The sequence below is a fragment of the Pogoniulus pusillus genome, chromosome 5 (genome assembly GCF_015220805.1).
Source record: "Pogoniulus pusillus isolate bPogPus1 chromosome 5, bPogPus1.pri, whole genome shotgun sequence".
NCBI classification, from domain to species: Eukaryota; Metazoa; Chordata; class Aves; order Piciformes; family Lybiidae; genus Pogoniulus; species Pogoniulus pusillus.
Genome location: NC_087268.1, coordinates 755,334 through 772,507, shown reverse-complemented (window position 1 = coordinate 772,507; position 17,174 = coordinate 755,334). Strand labels below are relative to the sequence as shown.

At 51.1% G+C, this 17,174-nt stretch overlaps 2 protein-coding genes across 3 annotated transcripts in view; one reads left to right on the top strand and one right to left on the bottom strand.

Annotated features, from left to right (window-relative positions):
- The window catches only part of MAN1A2 (mannosidase alpha class 1A member 2), a 71,319-nt gene extending 68,742 nt beyond the window's left edge, over positions 1-2,577 (top strand). For both annotated transcript variants that reach the window (XM_064142984.1, XM_064142983.1), the window contains 2 exons: positions 598-713; positions 1,834-2,577. In XM_064142984.1, coding sequence (XP_063999054.1) covers positions 598-713; positions 1,834-1,966 — 249 coding nt within the window. In that variant the 3' untranslated portion in view covers positions 1,967-2,577. The remainder of the gene's footprint in view (positions 1-597; positions 714-1,833) is intronic.
- A 7,729-nt stretch (positions 2,578-10,306) lies between these two features.
- Positions 10,307-16,823, bottom strand: LOC135175188 (3 beta-hydroxysteroid dehydrogenase/Delta 5-->4-isomerase-like). Its single transcript, XM_064142982.1, has 3 exons — positions 16,340-16,823; positions 13,567-13,731; positions 10,307-12,390 (listed from the first exon to the last, which is right to left on the bottom strand). The coding sequence occupies exons 1-3, from the start codon at positions 16,491-16,493 to the stop codon at positions 11,576-11,578; spliced, it is 1,134 nt and encodes a 377-aa protein (XP_063999052.1). The 5' UTR covers positions 16,494-16,823; the 3' UTR covers positions 10,307-11,575.
- Positions 16,824-17,174: the final 351 nt, after the last annotated feature.

The window sequence follows — 17,174 nt, the reverse complement described above, 5'->3', positions numbered from 1 at the left end:
GGCCAGGCTGGAGGGGTGGGCAGAGGCCAAGGGGATGAGACTGAACAGGGCCAAGTGCAGGGTTCTGCACTTTGTCCACAACAACCCCAAGCAGCACTCCAGGCTGGGGCCAGAGTGGCTGAGAGCAGCCAGGCAGAGAGGGAGCTGGGGGTGCTGGGAGAGAGTAGCTGAAGCTGAGGCAGCAGTGCCCAGGTGGGCAGCAGAGCCAATGGCAACCTGGCGTGGAGGTGTTGAAGCAAAGCCTGGCTGGGGCACTTAGTGCCATGGTCTGGTCAGTATCAGTATCAGGTCAATATCAGTCGACAGTAAACACGCAAGGAGGAAGTATTGTTTCTTCCCCACAGTACTTTCTTAGCATCCAGCAGTTTGCCACATGAGATGTTGCCAGGAGCCCTGGAGGGATTTTACTTCCTTACAGGTCCTGTCACTTCTTTTTGTTTGCCTGTGTACCCTGATGATGTCCACAGCATCCTCTGGCAAGGAGATCCGCAGCGTGGAAGGAGCTACCTTCTTCACCGATCCAGCCTGAGCCTTCAGTGTCTCCAGACTTTGCTCTGCAGTTAAATGCTCTTTCTTCTTTTTCCCTCCTCTCTGCAGGCAATTGAAAAGTACTGCCGGGTCAGTGGGGGCTTCTCTGGGGTCAAGGATGTCTATTCCTCATCTCCTACCTATGACGATGTGCAGCAGAGCTTTTTCCTTGCGGAGACTTTGAAGTAAGTTCTCTTTCTTCTTGCACCTTCTCTAGAAGCAGAATGCAGTGCCTCAACAAATGAACTCCTGTCTTCTCAGGGTGCTGGGTACTTTGGCCTTTCTTTTTTGCCCCCCAGCTCTAGGCTCCCAAATCGTCCTGTTTGCCAGCAGAAAATACAAGTGGAATTTTCCATGCAAGAAGCTTCTACTGAGAGAGTTTTACTTGTTAAGACTTTATGGTGAGGAAGTAAATGCATGGAACACTACTTCTTTGTGCCCTTGGGTCACACTTCTGTATCTATAGAATCATAGAATCAGGCAGGTTGGAAGAGACCTCCAAGCTCATCCAGTCCAACCTAGCACCCAGCCCGGCCCAATCAACCAGACCACGGCACTAAGTGCCCCAGCCAGGCTTGGCTTCAACACCTCCAGGGACAGCGACTTCATCACCTCCCTGGGCAGCCCATTCCAATGCCAATCACTCTCTCTGACAACAGCTTCCTCCTAACATCCAGCCTAGACCTCCCCTGGCACAACCCCACCTGGCTACAGCCTCCATTCAGGGAGTTGTAGACAGCAATGAGGTCTGCCTAGAGCCGTTGGTCTCTTCTGCCAGGCACCCAGCAACAGAACAAGGGGACACAGTGCCAACTTGTGCCAGGGCAGGTCTAGGCTGGACGTTAGGAGGAAGTTGTTGCCAGAGAGAGTGATTGGCTTTGGAATGGGCTGCCCAGGGAGGTGGTGGAGTCACCATCCTTGGAGGTGTTGAAGCCAAGCCTGGCTGGGGCACTTAGTGCCATGGTCTGGTTGATTGGCCAGGGCTGGGTGCTAGGTTGGGCTGGATGAGCTTGGAGGTCTCTTCCACCCTGATTGATTCTGTGATTCTCCAGGCTAAAGTTACTTGGAAGTAACTTGGAAGGATTAAAAGATTCTCTTTATAAAAACCTCTTCTGGAAGGGCTTAATCATTATAGAAATGATTCTTCAGGTCATGGTAGTAGGGAAGGTTGTGTGAGTGCAGTCCCAGTTTGGAAGCAAGGCAGCTTCAGCTGCTGACTGGTGAGGCTCGAAGCTTCTGTGTTGCCACTGCCTCTGCTGTTCTGCTTTAATAAGCACCATTTTCCCTCTCTGTCTTGGTCTCTAGGTATTTGTATCTGCTTTTCTCCAACGATGACCTTCTGCCATTAGACAACTGGGTTTTTAACACAGAAGCTCATCCTCTGCCTGTTTTACATCAAGCCAACACCACACTGTCAGGACATCCTGCCTACCGGTGAAAGCAGCTCTGGAAGAGGAAGAGAGACTGTTCTCAGCTCTGTTTTGTTTACATGGACCACTTGAGACTTTAAGCAGGAGAGTAGACAGGCACTTGATAAAACTCGACCTCTTGAGTCAAGCGAGTTACCGGTGTGAGAAACAAAGCTCTTCAACAGAGAGATAAGTGAAAGCTTCTGGTTTATACATGACCAAAACACATGAAGTGTGGCATTTGCAGGGCAGAGACTTACTGTGCTTTGAGCCCTAGCAAGACAGAAGTGCATCAGCATAAGAAAGAAGAGGCTTTGCCACCCAGGGACAGGAAGTTGCTGCTCTTCTGTTGGCAAGAAATAACCCACCAGTCACGTTCAGCTGGGTTCCAAATACTTAGAATTCCTTTGTCTTTTCTTTTTCCTTCTTCTTCTTGGTTTGGTTTTTTGTTTGTTTGATGACAGCATGAACAAAGCAACAACAATAAAAAAAAGCAACATCTCTGCACCAGCAGTAGCAGGATTGGAATATTTGTTTCTGTACCTGTCTGAATTTCCCTAAGGAGCATCTGTTTGTCCAGACTGGCAGCCATTCTCAGGGCCTCTAAGCTATTAAAACTAAACTGTTAATCCATCAAAAACTATTTCCTGCTCATTGTCCCTTTTCAAAATAGCACTGAGGGATCTGTGTTGTTTGCTTCCATCCAACAAACAAATTAGTAAGCGTTTGGTTTGTCAGCAGCATAGGTTTAGTTCACTTGGCAAGCTGCAGGCACTGTCTGGAGCATATTGCAAGCGTAGGGAGGAGCTTGAGTTTTCCTTTCCTCACAAATCCTCTCACATGGTGGAAAGTGTTCTCTGACTGATTAGTTCTGGTTCTTGTAGCCAAATAAACAGAGAGGAGAACAGGAGCACAGCCTCTCAGGATGGACAGAGGATGATGCAGTATTGTGGCACTGAAAAATGCACCCCTTGAGCTACACATGGTGGGAGCTTGCTGCTTTCTGTTACTCCCAGGAGAGGGGCAGACAGGCTCTGCTCACTGCTCCCTGGCACAGGACAAGCAGCAATGGGTGTAAGCTGCAGCACAGGAGGTGCTGCCTCAACACAAGGGGGAACTTCTTTGCTGGAAGGGTCCCAGAGCACTGGCACAGGCTGCCCAGAGAGGCTGTGGGGTCTGCTTCTGTGGAGCCTTTCCAGGCCTGTCTGGATGTGTTCCTGTGTGCTCTGTGTTAGATAGGATTGCCCTGCTCTGGCAGGGGGTTGGACTGGATGCTCTCCTTGGGTCCTTTCCAACCCCTAACACCTATGAGCTGTGATCCCACACAATCTGGAGATTTCCTAGAGGTTTCAGTTTTGTTCTTGGGAGACTGTTCACTCAAACTTCTTTGAAGGTAGGTATGTGATGGAAACCTTAAAACTGCCTTTCATTTAGCTTACAAAACTTCTTTACCTAGGCACTCCAGCACGAAGCCACCATGGTCTTCTTTGGAAACAATATCTCTTATCAAGCCAGTGGAAAAACAAACTGCAGGCTCTCTCTTTTCAGTTAGTTTCTGAGCTACATGCATGTTGTGGGGCTGTTTTTTCCCCATTGTTCCAGAATAGTATCATAGAATCAGCCACGTTGGAAGAGACCTCCAGGCTCAGCCAGTCCAACCTAGCACCCAGCCCTGCCCAATCAACCAGACCATGGCACTAAGTGCCCCAGCCAGGCTTGGCTTTAACACCTCCAGCCACAGAGACTCCACCACCTCCCTGGGCAGCCCATTCCAATGCCAATCACTCTCTCTGACAACAACTTCCTCCTAACATCCAGCCTAGACCTGCCCTGGCACAGCTTGGCACTGTGTCCCCTTGTTCTGTTGCTGGGTGCCTGGCAGCAGAGCCCAACCCCACCTGGCTACAGCCTCCCTGCAGGTAGAAATACAGATCCTTGTTCAGTGAGGACTGTTCTAGGCAGGCTGCCTTTGGACATCAGCAGTTAATTAGTTCCATAGTGACATTTTAAGGCTAAGCTTTGCCAGTTCTTCAGGATTTTTGCTTCCTGTGCTCAGTTACTGAGAAGCACAGCAAACTGAGGCGCCTAGACGCGTTCAAAAGACACAGGGATGTGGTGCTGAGAGCTTAGCACCAGGCTTGGGAGACAGCAGTTGGACTTGATGATCTCAGTAGTCTTTTCCAACTGAAACAGCTGTATGTGTGTATGATCTGTAAATTGGGTGCCCCTGTACCTGTAAGCTGAGTGCTCCTCCTATCATAAGGACCAATTCTTTGTTTTAATTCCTCTTTATAGCTCTCAAATTCTTTTGCCGCAGTGGCTGAGAGCTTTGCTGAAAAAGAGCTGCAAGGTGCTCCTTTCCCTCCTAATTACTGCACAGGTTGATTGCACTGTGTGTTTCCATACCCAATTGAGTTGGAAAAACTCTTCAGTGAGCTGGATCATCACAGCTAAAAGGAGTGAGTGCTCTCTGTCCCCCTCAAAAATGCTTTGATATGAAGTTTTATGTATAAAAGCTTTTCTCTCTGCCATATTATTATATATTCTGACTGTAATTACTGTAGAATTGCAATGGTGAGAGGCTGGAGTGGGCTGCCCAGGGAGGTGGTTGAGGCTCTGTCCCCGGAGGTGTTTGAGGCCAGGCTGGCTGAGGCTGTGGGCAGCCTGCTCTAGGGTAGAGTGTCTGTGCCCATGGCAGGGGGGTTGGAACTGACTGATCCTTGTGGTCCCTTCCAACCCCGACTTATTCTATGATTCTGTGCCCATAACATTTCCCTTCACTCATTTTGATGCTAACTTAGCATCAAAGTCATCACATGATCAAAGACAAATGCTCCCCAGTGGTTTTTTCCAGACAGTTTAAGAGGAGGAATCCACAGAGCTTGGCAAAGACCTCCACTCTCCCTGGTTCAACCTCAGTGCTAGTTCCTTAGGTTCTGTGATTTGCAACAGTCTCTGAAAGCTAATTTGAGAACTGATAAACTGAGGCAGTGAACAGCACTGACCCAGGGGATTGTTTCTTTAAAATTAGCAGTAGCTTAATAAATGGATTCTTAGTACTGCTTCTGGTTGCTATCCAGTGGCTTAGTGAGAAGCATTTCCCAAACCTCAGAGACAGATTTTCAAGTTCACTTTTTCCCATTGCATGAGAACTTTTTAGCTTCAACCTGCACTCAAATGCCTTGTTTTGGTGTGTATCTCTGTGTGCAAAGGAGAAAGAGGAAAGGCAAACTTCTGCTTAAGGAAGGAAGGAAAAAGAGAGAAAGAGGAAGGAAGGAAAGAAAGAGAAAAAGAGGAAGAAAGGAAAAAGAAAGAGAAATAAAAAAGAGAAAAGAGGAAATAAAGAGAGAGAGAGAGAGACAGGAAAGAAAGAGGCACTTTTCCACCTCAGAGCCCCATGGCCATACACCCCCTGAGAACGCAGATGAGGAATGGCTGCCAGTCTGTTCAGAGAGAGGTCAAGGGGAGAGTGTTGGAAGCAGCAGATTGTCCCTGCTGCTTCTCCGTCTCACTCTCGTGGTTTTAATCCCTGCAGCTGACTCCCTCCCTGGCTCCCGGTGGGCTCACTCAGTGCCACGAGCATGCTGGCACGGAGCCCTAAGCCAGTTCATCTCACGGGATGGTATTTTCTCTGAGCAGGTGCCAAGTACTGCTCTTCTCCTGTGTGCAGACCGGCAGCAGGCACCCAGTAACACTCTCTCCTTCTCCAGTTGCTCCAACGGCTGTCAGCTCGTGCATAGGCTGTCACCAGTAACATGCTTTAGGGACTAATTCCTCTGTCATCCCTCAGTCTGTGCGACCTGAGACTTCCTAGAGCAAGCTGAGTGTGGAGGTGATGGGTTCTGGGTGAGGTGTGCGCAGTAACCAAGCACCGCAGGTACTGAGCCTTGTGACCGAAGCGACCTGCTGAGCCCTTGGCAGAGCAGGAGGCTCTGATCTGCAGCTCACCTCCAACCCGAAGTTCAGGCTGTTTTCCCTCGGGGTGCTTTAAGGTCCTTTGTGTTCTGTTGCTGCTGTCACACATCCTGTCCCCAAGCTAAGAGTGTGGGTTTAAGCACAAAGGGACCTGCTGGTCGCGGTGGTTGCCGAGTCTCGCACCGTGTTCTCTAACAAAAGCAGCCTTTGCTTTCTTTGGGTAGCTGGCCCATTGCGGCAGTTCCTGCAGTGCCCTCCCTCTTCCAGGATGAAGGAAAGAACAGGCAATCATGTCTTGCTGGCACGCTGGATGTGGGCAAGACCCTCCAGGGTTGTCTGTCTCCTGTTTGCATGCAGTCAAAACAAGGATGTTTGGCCATTTCCTGAGGCACGCCTTAAGCTTGCCTGTTGGTCAGGATTTGCTAGCAGCAGTTGTATCCCCTAACTCTGGGGGCTTGGCTTGTCAAAGAAGTCAGATTTCTACAGCCTCCACTGACCACCCTGGAGCTATGTGTGTCCTGCAGTCAGGGAGTTAACTTCTTAGCTTTGCCCTTTGCATAAGCCCAAAGCCCTCGGATGATATTCTGGGTGCACTTTTTGCTGCACAATGCAGTTCTTCAAATGAAGTGTTTAAGAGAGTTATGACAAGCAGTAAGTATGCTGGAGTGAAGGGGGCAAAGGCAGATGGCTCCCTCTGGGCCACACTTACCAGAGAGTCATGGAATCCACCAGGCTCCTTTGAGCCCTACTCTGAAGTTGTGGGTCACTGTCTCCTCCCTTCCAACAGCTGGAGTCTTCCCATCCAGTACTTCACAAGGTGTATGTGCTGAGTGTAGCCATGTCCTGGACACTGGAAGTGGTTGCACACGCTTTGCAATGCCATCCCATAAGGGTAAAGATCTGCCCTGCTGGGATTTGCAGCTAAGCACAGCCCACTTTGACTCTCCTTTATGAGCCATTCTTCTTCTGTCCCCTGAGGACAATTACATGACAAACCTTCATGATGGGACTCACAGTTTGAAAGGAGAAGTGGTCCCTAGCATAAACATGGAAGTGATCAACAGCAGAACCTGACATCCACAGCAGATGATGAGGCAGTTTCAGTATCTGAAGGGGGCAACAAAAAAGCTGGGGAGGGACTTTCGAGGCTGTCAGGGAGTGCCAGGAGTGGGGGGAATGGAGCAAAACTGGAGGTGGGGAGAGTGAGAGTGGCTGTGAGGAGGAAGTTCTTGAGCAGGAGAGTGGTGAGAGGCTGGAGTGGGTTGCCCAGGGAGGTGGTTGAGGCCCCCTGGTTGGAGGTGTTTGAGGCCAGGCTGGCTGAGGCTGTGTGCAGCCTGCTCTAGGGTAGGGTGTCCCTGAGCATGGCAGGGGGGTTGGAATTGGCTGCTCCTTGTGGTCCCTTCCAACCCTGACTGATTCCATGATCTCAGTGCTGTAGTAACAGCCTTTGGAGCAGACTGAGCCTGCTAATGTACATGGCTAAGTCTAGTCCATGTTTTTAAGGGGATAGATAAGAAACAGGCTTCTTGTTAGCAGAGGGAAATGAAAGGAAGCTCTTGCCCCACGCTGTAGTTGGGAGTACAGCTGATAAGACATCCTCTCTTCAGCAACTTGGATTTGGAGAAGCAGTCTTCTGGCTCAGGAGCTTGAGTTGCCACACAAAGAGGACCCCCCAAGCTCTTTCCCAAGCTGTGTGCAGACAAGTGTGGCAGAGGTGATAAGCTGCTGCGCCTGTCAGCCCCCTCGAACAGACTGCTCTGCAGTGGCTCAGAAAAGCTGTGAGCCACCCAAGTGGAAGGAGACAGCCTGAGAGTTGTTACAGTGAGTTGTTGCCTTCAATCCTGATCACTTGCTGGGAGCTGGGTTTGCATTCTGCCTTTACTCTTGCTTTGTCTAAAACTGACAGGTTAATTTTTGGGTTTTTTTCCCCCTCCAAAATGATTAAAAGGGCAAAAAGTCTTCTGATGTGGAAACCTTCTGCCTCTGACCCCAAATCCTGCATATGTACTTTTTACAGATTAAAAATAATATTGTATATATATATAAAAGAGATTGAATAAAGAATGTCTTTAAGTGAAATGAAAAGGTGTGGGTTGTGTCCTTTGCTTCCAGCAGCAACCTTCCTGTGGAATCATGCCATTGGTTTGATTGGAGAAGACCTTTAGGACCACCATCTCCAGCCATTCTCTCTACCAAGTCTCAGGGAGTGCCAGGAGTGGGGGGAATGGAGCAAAGCTGGAGGTGAGGAGAGTGAGAGTGGCTGTGAGGAGGAAGTTGCTGAGCAGGAAAAGTGGTGAGAGGCTGGAGTGGGTTGCCCAGGGAGGAGGTTGAGGCCCCCTGGCTGGAGGTGTTTGAGGCCAGGCTGGCTGAGGCTGTGTGCAGCCTGCTCTAGGGTAGGGTGTCCCTGGGCATGGCAGGGGTTGGAACTGGCTGCTCCTTGTGGTCCCTTCCAACCCTGCCTGATTCTGTGGTTCTATTCTATGAAATCATGGCCTCTCTGGTGAATTAGTTTATTTATTAAACTCATCTTCATTTTCTTAATGTGATGTTGAGTCCCTGGAGGTGTTAAAAAGAAGATTGGATATTAGGAGAAGACTCATCCCTGAAAGTGTTCTGAAACACTGAGTCCCCAGAGAAGTGACTCAATCTCCATCCCTGGAGGTGTTTCAGAGATGCACAGATGTGCTGAGTGTTGTGGTTTGGCTCCAGACCTGGTAGGGTTAGGGAATGGTTGGGCTCAAGTGATCTTAGAGGTCTTTTCCAACCCAAATGGTCTGTGAGAGTCCCACCAAAATGAGGCTATGAGAGTCTTCCCTGTAGCAGTTCCCAGCTAGTTCGCAGTCCTCACTCCGGTGTGCTGCTCATCAGCCATGAGCAAACTCAGGTGTGTTCAATAATGCTTTTCTTTGTTCTGAAACCTCTCTGCACACTTTTCTTGCTGTAGATTCTCTCCAGGAGTTTGTAGTTCTAAATTTCATTTTCAGGGTCCTTTGTCTTTAAAGTTGTTGCAAATTTGTCAAGAGGCTTTCTTCTTCCCCTCTGCTCTACCTTGCTGGGGCCATGCCTGGAGTATCCTGTCCAGATTTGGGCTCTCCAGTGCAAGGCAGACAGGGAACTACTGGAAAGACTCCAACAGGTGTCCACAAAGATGACAAGGGAAGAGAGCTGGAGCTCTTCGGTCTGAAGAAGAGACTGAGAGGGGATCTTCTCAATCCTTATTAATATCTAAAGGGTGGAGGTCAAGAGGGTGAGGCTGGGATCTTTTCAGTGGTGCCCAGTGGCAGGATAAGAGGCAATGAGCACAAACTGGAATATACAAAAGGTTTTACTTAAACATAAGGAGAAAATTGTATTCTGTGAAGGTGCTGGAGCATTGGACCAGGCTGCCCAGAGAGATTGTGGAGTCTCCTTCTCTGGAGAGATTCCAAGCCTGCCTGGACATGTTCCTCTCTGTGTGGCCAGTAGGACAAGGGAGGTTCTTCTGCCCCTGTGCTCAGCATTGCTCAGGCCACACCTTGAGTGCTGTGTCCAGTTCTGGGCTCCTCCATTGCAGAGAGATGTTGCAGTACTGGAAGGTGTCCACAGGAGGGCGACAAAGCTGTGAGGGGCCTGGAGCACAGCCCTGTGAGGAGAGGCTGAGGGAGCTGGGGGTGTGCAGCCTGCAGCAGAGGAGGCTCAGGGCAGAGCTCATTGCTGTCTGCAGCTGCCTGCAGGGAGGCTGTAGCCAGGTGGGGTTGGGCTCTTGCTGCCAGGCACCCAGCAACAGAACAAGGGGACACAGCCTCAAGCTGTGCCAGGGGAGGTCTAGGCTGGATGTCAGGAGGAAGTTGTTGTCAGAGAGAGTGATTGGCATTGGAATGGGCTGCCCAGGGAGGTGGTGGAGTCACTTAGTGCCATGGTCTGGTTGATTGGACTGGTCCGGGTGCTAGGTTGGGCTGGATGAGCTTGGAGGTCTCTTCCAACCTGGTTCATTCTATGATTCTGTGCAACCTGCACTAGGCAAACTTGCTTTAGCAGTGAGCTTAGACTAGGTGATCTCTGGAGGTCCTTTCCAACCACTAACATTGTATGAGAACTTCTCAGTCTCCATCACTCGCTAAAGGTGTCATCAGCATATGGATGAGCTGCGAAGGGGTCTCTTTCAGCATGGAATAGAGCTGTGTGCTTACAAACAAAGGGGAACTCTGGCAGGGGGGTGGAGACATTGACACTGTTAGCTCTGAAGCAGTGCCACGGTGCTCGTCTGCTGAGTGTCTACAAAGGCTTCAAAGGAAACTTCAAAGGAGACTTCTTTCTGAGTGCCCAGAATACGCCTGCAGGTTTTGGTGGCTGGTGAGTAGACCTTACCTACTTAAGCTGTTACTGAAGGAAATGGTAATATTTGAGCTGGAACTATCTGATGTCTACAGCTAATGTCTACTGTCTAATGTCTATTAATCAAACTCCACACAGACTTCAAGCTCTGGAGATGTGCTTTATTTATGTCAGTACCAAGTCAGGTATGGTCTTTCCTTCACACCACCTTAAAGCAAACAGAGCAGTGCCCATCTTTCAGAGCTGCTCTCAGCAGGTGAGCTGTATGTCCAAGAAGCAGATGTGGGATCTCATCGGCTTGTTTGAAGAAGTTACAAAGCTTTGGCTCAAAATCAGGGTATGCACTCTAAAGGAACTCCTGTAGCCACCAGAAGAGCACAGGGACAACATGTGGCCATCTAGCAAGGCTCCTGAAGAAGCGAGCAAGATTTCAGCGGCAGACAAGTGGCTGTTGCCTGCTGCATGTTTGGTGAGGCTGGCAGGAGCTGAGTGAGAAGGGTGTAGCTGAGCAGTATGCATTTGTAAGTGTGATTATAGCTCTGGCACAAACTGTGCTGTACAAAAACCTTGAAGGTGCTGTGGATTGAGAAGAAGGGCTGATGTGTTCTGAACACAGAGAGTGGATGGAGCCTTACTGACTAATGGCTTTGTGCCACACAAGTTCTTCACAGAGAGAGTGATTGGCATTGGAATGGGCTGCCAGGGGAGGTGGTGGAGTTGCTGTCCCTGGAGGTGTTCAAAAACAGACTGGCTGAGGCACTTAGTGCCATGGTCTGGTTGCTTGGCCAGAGCTGGGTGCTAGGTTGGCCTGCATGAGCTTGGAGGTCTCTTCCAACCTGATTGATTCTGTGATCTCTCTGGGCATTATTTTTTGGAAGATTTGACCTTGCTTGAATTTGCATCAGGGAAATTTGCAAGGAGAGTAGAATCATTAAGGTTGGGAAAGATCTTCCAGTCCACCCATCAGCCTAACACTACCATGCCCACTCAATCATGACCTCAAGTGCCATTGCCTGTGGGTTTTTTGAACACCACCAGGTCAAATGCAGAAAGCAGGACAAAAATTTAGGCAGGAGGCATGGAACTTGGTTGTAGCCAGGTGGGGGCTGGGCGCTAGGTTGGCCTGGATGAGCTTGGAGGTCTGTTCCAATCTGGCAGATTGTATGGTTGTATGAGTCTATGATTCTGTGATGCTAAGATGTAGAAGTGGATGCTGACTCTACGGTTAACCTGATCAGCCTGCTTAACTAACAAGTGAGCTATCAATTACTATTTGGGTTGGGGTGAAGGGATAAAGGTGTGGCAGGAAGTCTTTGTTTAAATGCTTTGTATTGCCTGCTGCTGATGTTCACTCAGCTGCCCTCTGGCTCAAGGCCCTAGGTTTGGCAGGCCTCAGCAGCTCTGAAGCCTCAGGCAGCCTTGCTTTTCAAGTATTCCCTTCTCTGTGGGACTATGGAGGCAATCCACTGGCCAGTGCACTGCTTGGCCTCTTCCCACGTGTAGCGGGGCACGTAGCCGAAGTCGTGCTGTGCCTTCCTGTAGGAGAAGGTGAAAGGGGTGTTCAGCAGCGTGACCAGGTGGCGGTTGGTGGAGGGCACGTATCTGACAAAGGGACGGAGCACGAAGCTCACCATCTCCAGCAGCAGCGAGTAGTAGTACAACGCTGTCAGAGGCATGGGCAGCTGGGGCTCGATGCCGAAGCCCAGGTCTCGGGTCAGCTCGTAGTTCAGGTCGGCATAGCTCATGTGAGGAGTGTCATCCGAGATGTAGTAGAACTGCCCCCGGACGTGCTGGGCTTTCCGCGGCACCCGCAGGGCTTTGGCCGCCTGCAGGTGCGCCCAGGCGATGTTCCCCACGTACACAGGGTTCACCAAAGCCTCCTCCCTGGAGAAGCGCAGGAAGACGTTCCTGTTCAAGAGGCACTTGTCCAGGTGGCCCCGGAGGAACGGGCACCCTTCCCCGAAGATGTACATGGAGCGCAGGGCGCAAGTCAGCAGTGTGCCGCCGTCCTCCAGCGCGCGGCCATCGGCGCGCAGGACGCAGCCCTCCGCCGCCCGCTTGCTCTGGGCGTAAGGGAACTGGGAGCTGCTCTCATAAGCTGTGCTTTCGTCCCCGTCGTATATTGGGTCACCTCTGCAGTTGGGGCCTGTCACTTCGATGGTACTGGTGTATATGAAGTGCTGGACGCTGCAGCGCACACACGCCTCCAGCAGTAGCTGGGTGCCTTCAGAAGAGAAACAAGCAAGTCAGGCTAGAGCTCCCAGAAGAAGGATGTGGTGGATTGGGTGTTACCTGCCCCTGCACTGTGGAACACCACCCAGACTAGACTCAGGAGCTCTGGAAATGGAATGAAGCTTTATGCTTACAGCTTAGCACAAGATACAAGCAGGTATTCACAATATAGGCAGAAACAGACAAGTTAAAAGCAATGCAGCAACACAGCAGCCCTCCCAGAAACCAGAGTCCCCAGCAGGGGCTCCCAACCACCCTGCCACCTGCTCCCCACCCCTCTACCTTACCCCAGACTTTGCCTTATGCTCAAGGTAGTTTGGAGGGTCACCCAGCAGGGTTAGGAAGCAGAAGGATTAGTTAGCAAGTTAGGGAGAGAAGTGCCTGCAGCCCAAAAAGCCAGAGAGCAGCTCTATTATCTCTGTTTGTGTTCTTGTTCTTATCCATCTCAGCAAGCCTATGAGTGCAGCAGCCATCACCATTGTTTTACAGAATCAAGCAGGTTGGAAGAGAGCTCCAAGCTCATCCAGCCCAACCTAGCACCCAGCCCTAGCCAGTCAACCAGACCATGGCACTAAGTGCCCCAGCCAGGCTTGGCTTCAACACCTCCAGGCACAGAGACTCCACCACCTCCCTGGGCAGCCCATTCCAATGCTAATCACTCTCTCTGCCAACAACTTCCTCCTCACATCCAGCCTAGACCTCCCCTGCCACAACTTGAGACTGTGTTCCCCTGTTCTGCTGCTGGATGCCTGGCAGAAGAGCCCAACCCCACCTGGGTACAGCCTCCCTTCAGAGAGTTGTAGGCAGCAATGGGCTCTGCCCTGAGCCTCCTCTTCTGCAGGTGTGCTTTGGAATTCAGAGGTGAATTGCTTCCAGAAAGGCTCACTGAAGGCAGAGCCTGTGCAAGTCTTAGGATGAGAATAACCACCTGATGACAAGGGTGAGTGGTCCTGCAGTGGAAGGCTGGTGCACATTGCAGGAGGAGAAGGTGTAGGTGGGGAGCTGCAGATGGGTTCAGCATGAGCATGCTTTGCACTCCCAGCTGCAGCTGTGCCAGTCGCAGCACCACTCAGTTCAATCTGGTTCAGCACAGGTGTTCCTTGCCTGGGCAGATGATGAGCAGGGCATAACAGACATGGGTTTGAGAAAGATGCTTCAAGCCACTCACCTGTTACATTGACTTCCCACAGCAGCTGCTTCTCTATCAGGCCCAAGGTGTCAATGATAGAAGCTGTGTGGATGACGAGGGAAACCCCCTGACAGGCACGGTGCAGGAGCGTCGCATCCCGGATGTCCCCCTCCAGGATTTTCACCTCAGTCTTACCCTGGAACTCTGCAAGGGCAGTAAGAAACGAAGCAAAAGGCCTGATGGGCATCTTAAAGAAGAGCACTAGGAGTGGTGAAGGGCTGTGCAGATGCTGGGGCTGTGCTTGGGAGCTCCTAACAGCCCAGGTCACAGAATCATAGAGTCAAGCACGCTGGAAGAGAGCTCCAAGCTCATCCAGCCCAACCTAGCACCCAGCCCTGCCCAACCAACCAGACCATGGCACTAAGTGCCCCAGCCAGGCTTGGCTTCAACACCTCCAGGCACAGCCACTCCACCACCTCCCTGGGCAGCCCATTCCAATGCCAATCACTCTCTCTGACAACAGCTTCCTCCTAACATCCAGCCTAGACCTGCCCTGGCACAGCTTGAGACTGTGTCCCCTTGTTCTGTTGCTGGGTGCCTGGCAGCAGAGCCCAACCCCACCTGGCTACAGCCTCCCTGCAGGCAGCTGCAGGCAGCAATGAGCTCTGCCCTGAGCCTCCTCTGCTGCAGGCTGCACACCCCCAGCTCCCTCAGCCTCTCCTCACAGGGCTCTGCTCCAGGCCCCTCACAGCTTTGTCGCCCTCCTGTGGACACCTTCCAGTACTGCAACATCTCTCTTGAATGGAGGAGCCCAGAACTGGGCACAGCACTCAAGGTGTGGCCTGAGCAGTGCTGAGCACAGGGGCAGAAGAACCTCCCTTGTCCTGCTGCCCACACTGCTCCTGAGCCAGCCCAGGATGCCATTGGCTCTGCTGCCCACCTGGGCACTGCTGCCTCAGCTTCAGCTCCTCTCTCCCAGCACCCCCAGCTCCCTTTCTTCCTGGCTGCTCTCAGCCACTCAGTCCCCAGCCTGGAGTGCTGCTTGGGGTTGTTGTGGCCAAAGTGCAGAACCCTGCACTTGGCCTTGTTCAATCTCATCCCATTGGCCTCTGCCCACCCCTCCAGCCTGGCCAGGTCCCTCTGCAGGGCTCTCCTACCCTCCAGCAGCTCTACACCTGCTCCTAGCTTGGTGTCATCTGCTAACATACTGATGCTGGACTCAATCCCCTCATCCAGATCACCACTAAAGATATAGAAGAGGACTGTGCCCAGCACTGATCCCTGGGGCACACCACTAGTGACAGCTGCCAATTGGCTGTGGCACCATTCACCACCACTCTCTGAGCTCAGCCTTTCAGCCAGTTCTTGACCCATATCAGAGTGAATCTGTCCAAGCCAGGAGCTGCCAACTGTGCCAGGAGCTGCTTGTGGCAGATGGTGTCAAAGGCTCTGCTGCAGCCCAGGCAGACTGCACCACCAGCACTAGGGGCTTCACAGCTTGAGTGAATGTAGGCTCCTGTAGGTGTGCTCAGGATCCCAGGAAAGGAGACAGTTAAAATATCTCAGCATTAACTCTGAATTGTTTTCCCTGCCACTAACTGTTTCTGGTGCTGAGCACAGCACTGCATTTGTGCTGTCTCCAGTCCATGCAGGGGGCTGGAGTCCTGGTCCTCCCTCTGCCAATGGACCCTGTCTCTTCTGCATATAGCATGGAGACGTTCTGCTCCCCAGGCAACTGCAACAATATGAGCAACAACAGCACTCTTTCAAGATGCTTCAATTCGTGGTCATTTAACCTGTGACACTCACCACAGCTCCTGACCAGAAGGTCACTGTTGAGCAGGTTCAGCACAGGCTGCAGCAAGCCATTAGCATTTGTACTCATGACTTCACCACTGCCTTTAGTACAGCACATTACAGCCCAGGGGTCACAGGCACCCACATCACACAGTATAGCAGTGCTTGTGTTTGCTTCCTCCTGCTGCCTCCAGGCAGGCACCTGAGGCTTTGCTATTCATTCTGCTCTGTGGGTTTTGATGTAGTAAAAGTGTTGGAGGAGCCTGCTTACTGCACGGCTAGTATCTGGGTCTCTCTTCCAGTCTAGAGAAGCCTCAGTGTCCAGCAAAGAAAGCTCTTGCTCCTACCTTTATATTTGAAGCAAGAAGGAAGGATAATGCAAGAATCCCTTGAAATGAAACCTCTATCTGAAAAGCTGGTTTGGATGAGAAGGAAAGGAAAAGAGAAGAAAAGAGAAAAACACAGGGAAGGGAAAGGAAGGGAAGGGAAGAGAAGGGAAGGGAAGGGAAGGGAAGGGAAGGGAAGGGAAGGGAAGGGAAGGGAAGGGAAGGGAAGGGAAGGGAAGGGAAGGGAAGGGAAGGGAAGGGAAGGGAAGGGAAGGGAAGGGAAGGGAAGGGAAGGGAAGGGAAGGGAAGGGAAGGGAAGGGAAGGGAAGGGAAGGGAAGGGAAGGGAAGGGAAGGGAAGGGAAGGGAAGGGAAGGGAAAAAGAAAAGAGAGGAAAAAAAGAAGAAAAGAAAGAAGAGAAGAGAAGAGAAGAGAAGAGAAGAGAAGAGAAGAGAAGAGAAGAGAAGAGAAGAGAAGAGAAGAGAAGAGAAGAGAAGAGAAGGAGAAAAAGAAGAAAAGAGAGGAAAGAAGAAGAGGAAAAGAGAAGAAAAGAGAAGATGAAAAGAAGAAAAGAGAAGACAAGAAGAAGAAAAGAGAAGAAGATAAGAAGAAAAGAGAAGAAACACACCCCCCCCCCATCCACATGAGACAACTGCACATCAGCACACAATCCTCGAGGGGTAGTACTTACTTCCGAACTTCCCAAGGGCTTCCTTGCTGAAGGCTTTGTCCAGCAGCCGAATCTCAGCCGGTGCCTCCTCTTCTTCCAGCAGTAAGCAGACAATTCTCTGGCCGAGAAACCCTCCTGCTCCTGTCACCAGGCAGCTTACTCCAGCCAGGGACATGGCTCTGGGTTGGTGGCAAACTGGCTGTCTCTGAAGTAGCCTGCTGGGCTCACCTCCTGCCCGAGGAATGAAGAGATGACATCAAACCTCCGGAGTGCTTACAAGGCGAAGGGTGTGCCCAGGACAAACCTCTGACTCCTGCACTGAACACTGACTTACAAGGACATCTTACTTCTGCTAGCTCATCCCACTGCTCCCACGCAGAAACAGCATGCACATTTGTTTCTCAACATGCACAAAAACCTCTTTACAAACTCTTCCAAACTACAGAAATGAGCAAATGTGAAAAGATCAAAAAGCAACTTCAGTGCCACACGAACCCCACCAAAGTCTGCCTCGAGCCTCGGTTCCACCTCGCCAGCTCTCGAGTTGGTAGAATGAGGTAACAGCAGGACTGGATGCTCTTAAAGGTCTTTTCTAGCCAAAACGATTCTGTGATTCTGTGACTGGGAGGAGATTTGCCTGTATTTATATCCCATGAGCACCACTCAGTCCTTTTGCTTGCTATCCCTCCCATCTGCCTCCTTTGCTGCAAACAGAAGTGGTGCTTCCACTCCCTGCCCTCCAAGAGGAAGGCTGTAGACGTGGCAAGGTGTGATGGTTTGGGTGTTGCCCAGCCCCCCACAATTTAGAAGTTGCCCAGGCTAGACTCAGCTGGGCTCTGGGAATATAAATGAAGCT

Bases quoted from the DNA above. Each gene is read 5' to 3' on its own strand.
- LOC135175188 (XM_064142982.1), bottom strand. From the start codon at position 16,493: ATGTCCCTGGCTGGAGTAAGCTGCCTGGTGACAGGAGCAGGAGGGTTT. The intron at 13,732-16,339 runs GTAAGTACTACC...CTGCCCTTGCAG, and splicing joins AGCCCTTGGGAAGTTCGGAA to AGTTCCAGGGTAAGACTGAG. The intron at 12,391-13,566 runs GTGAGTGGCTTG...TCTCTTCTGAAG, and splicing joins GTGGGAAGTCAATGTAACAG to GCACCCAGCTACTGCTGGAG.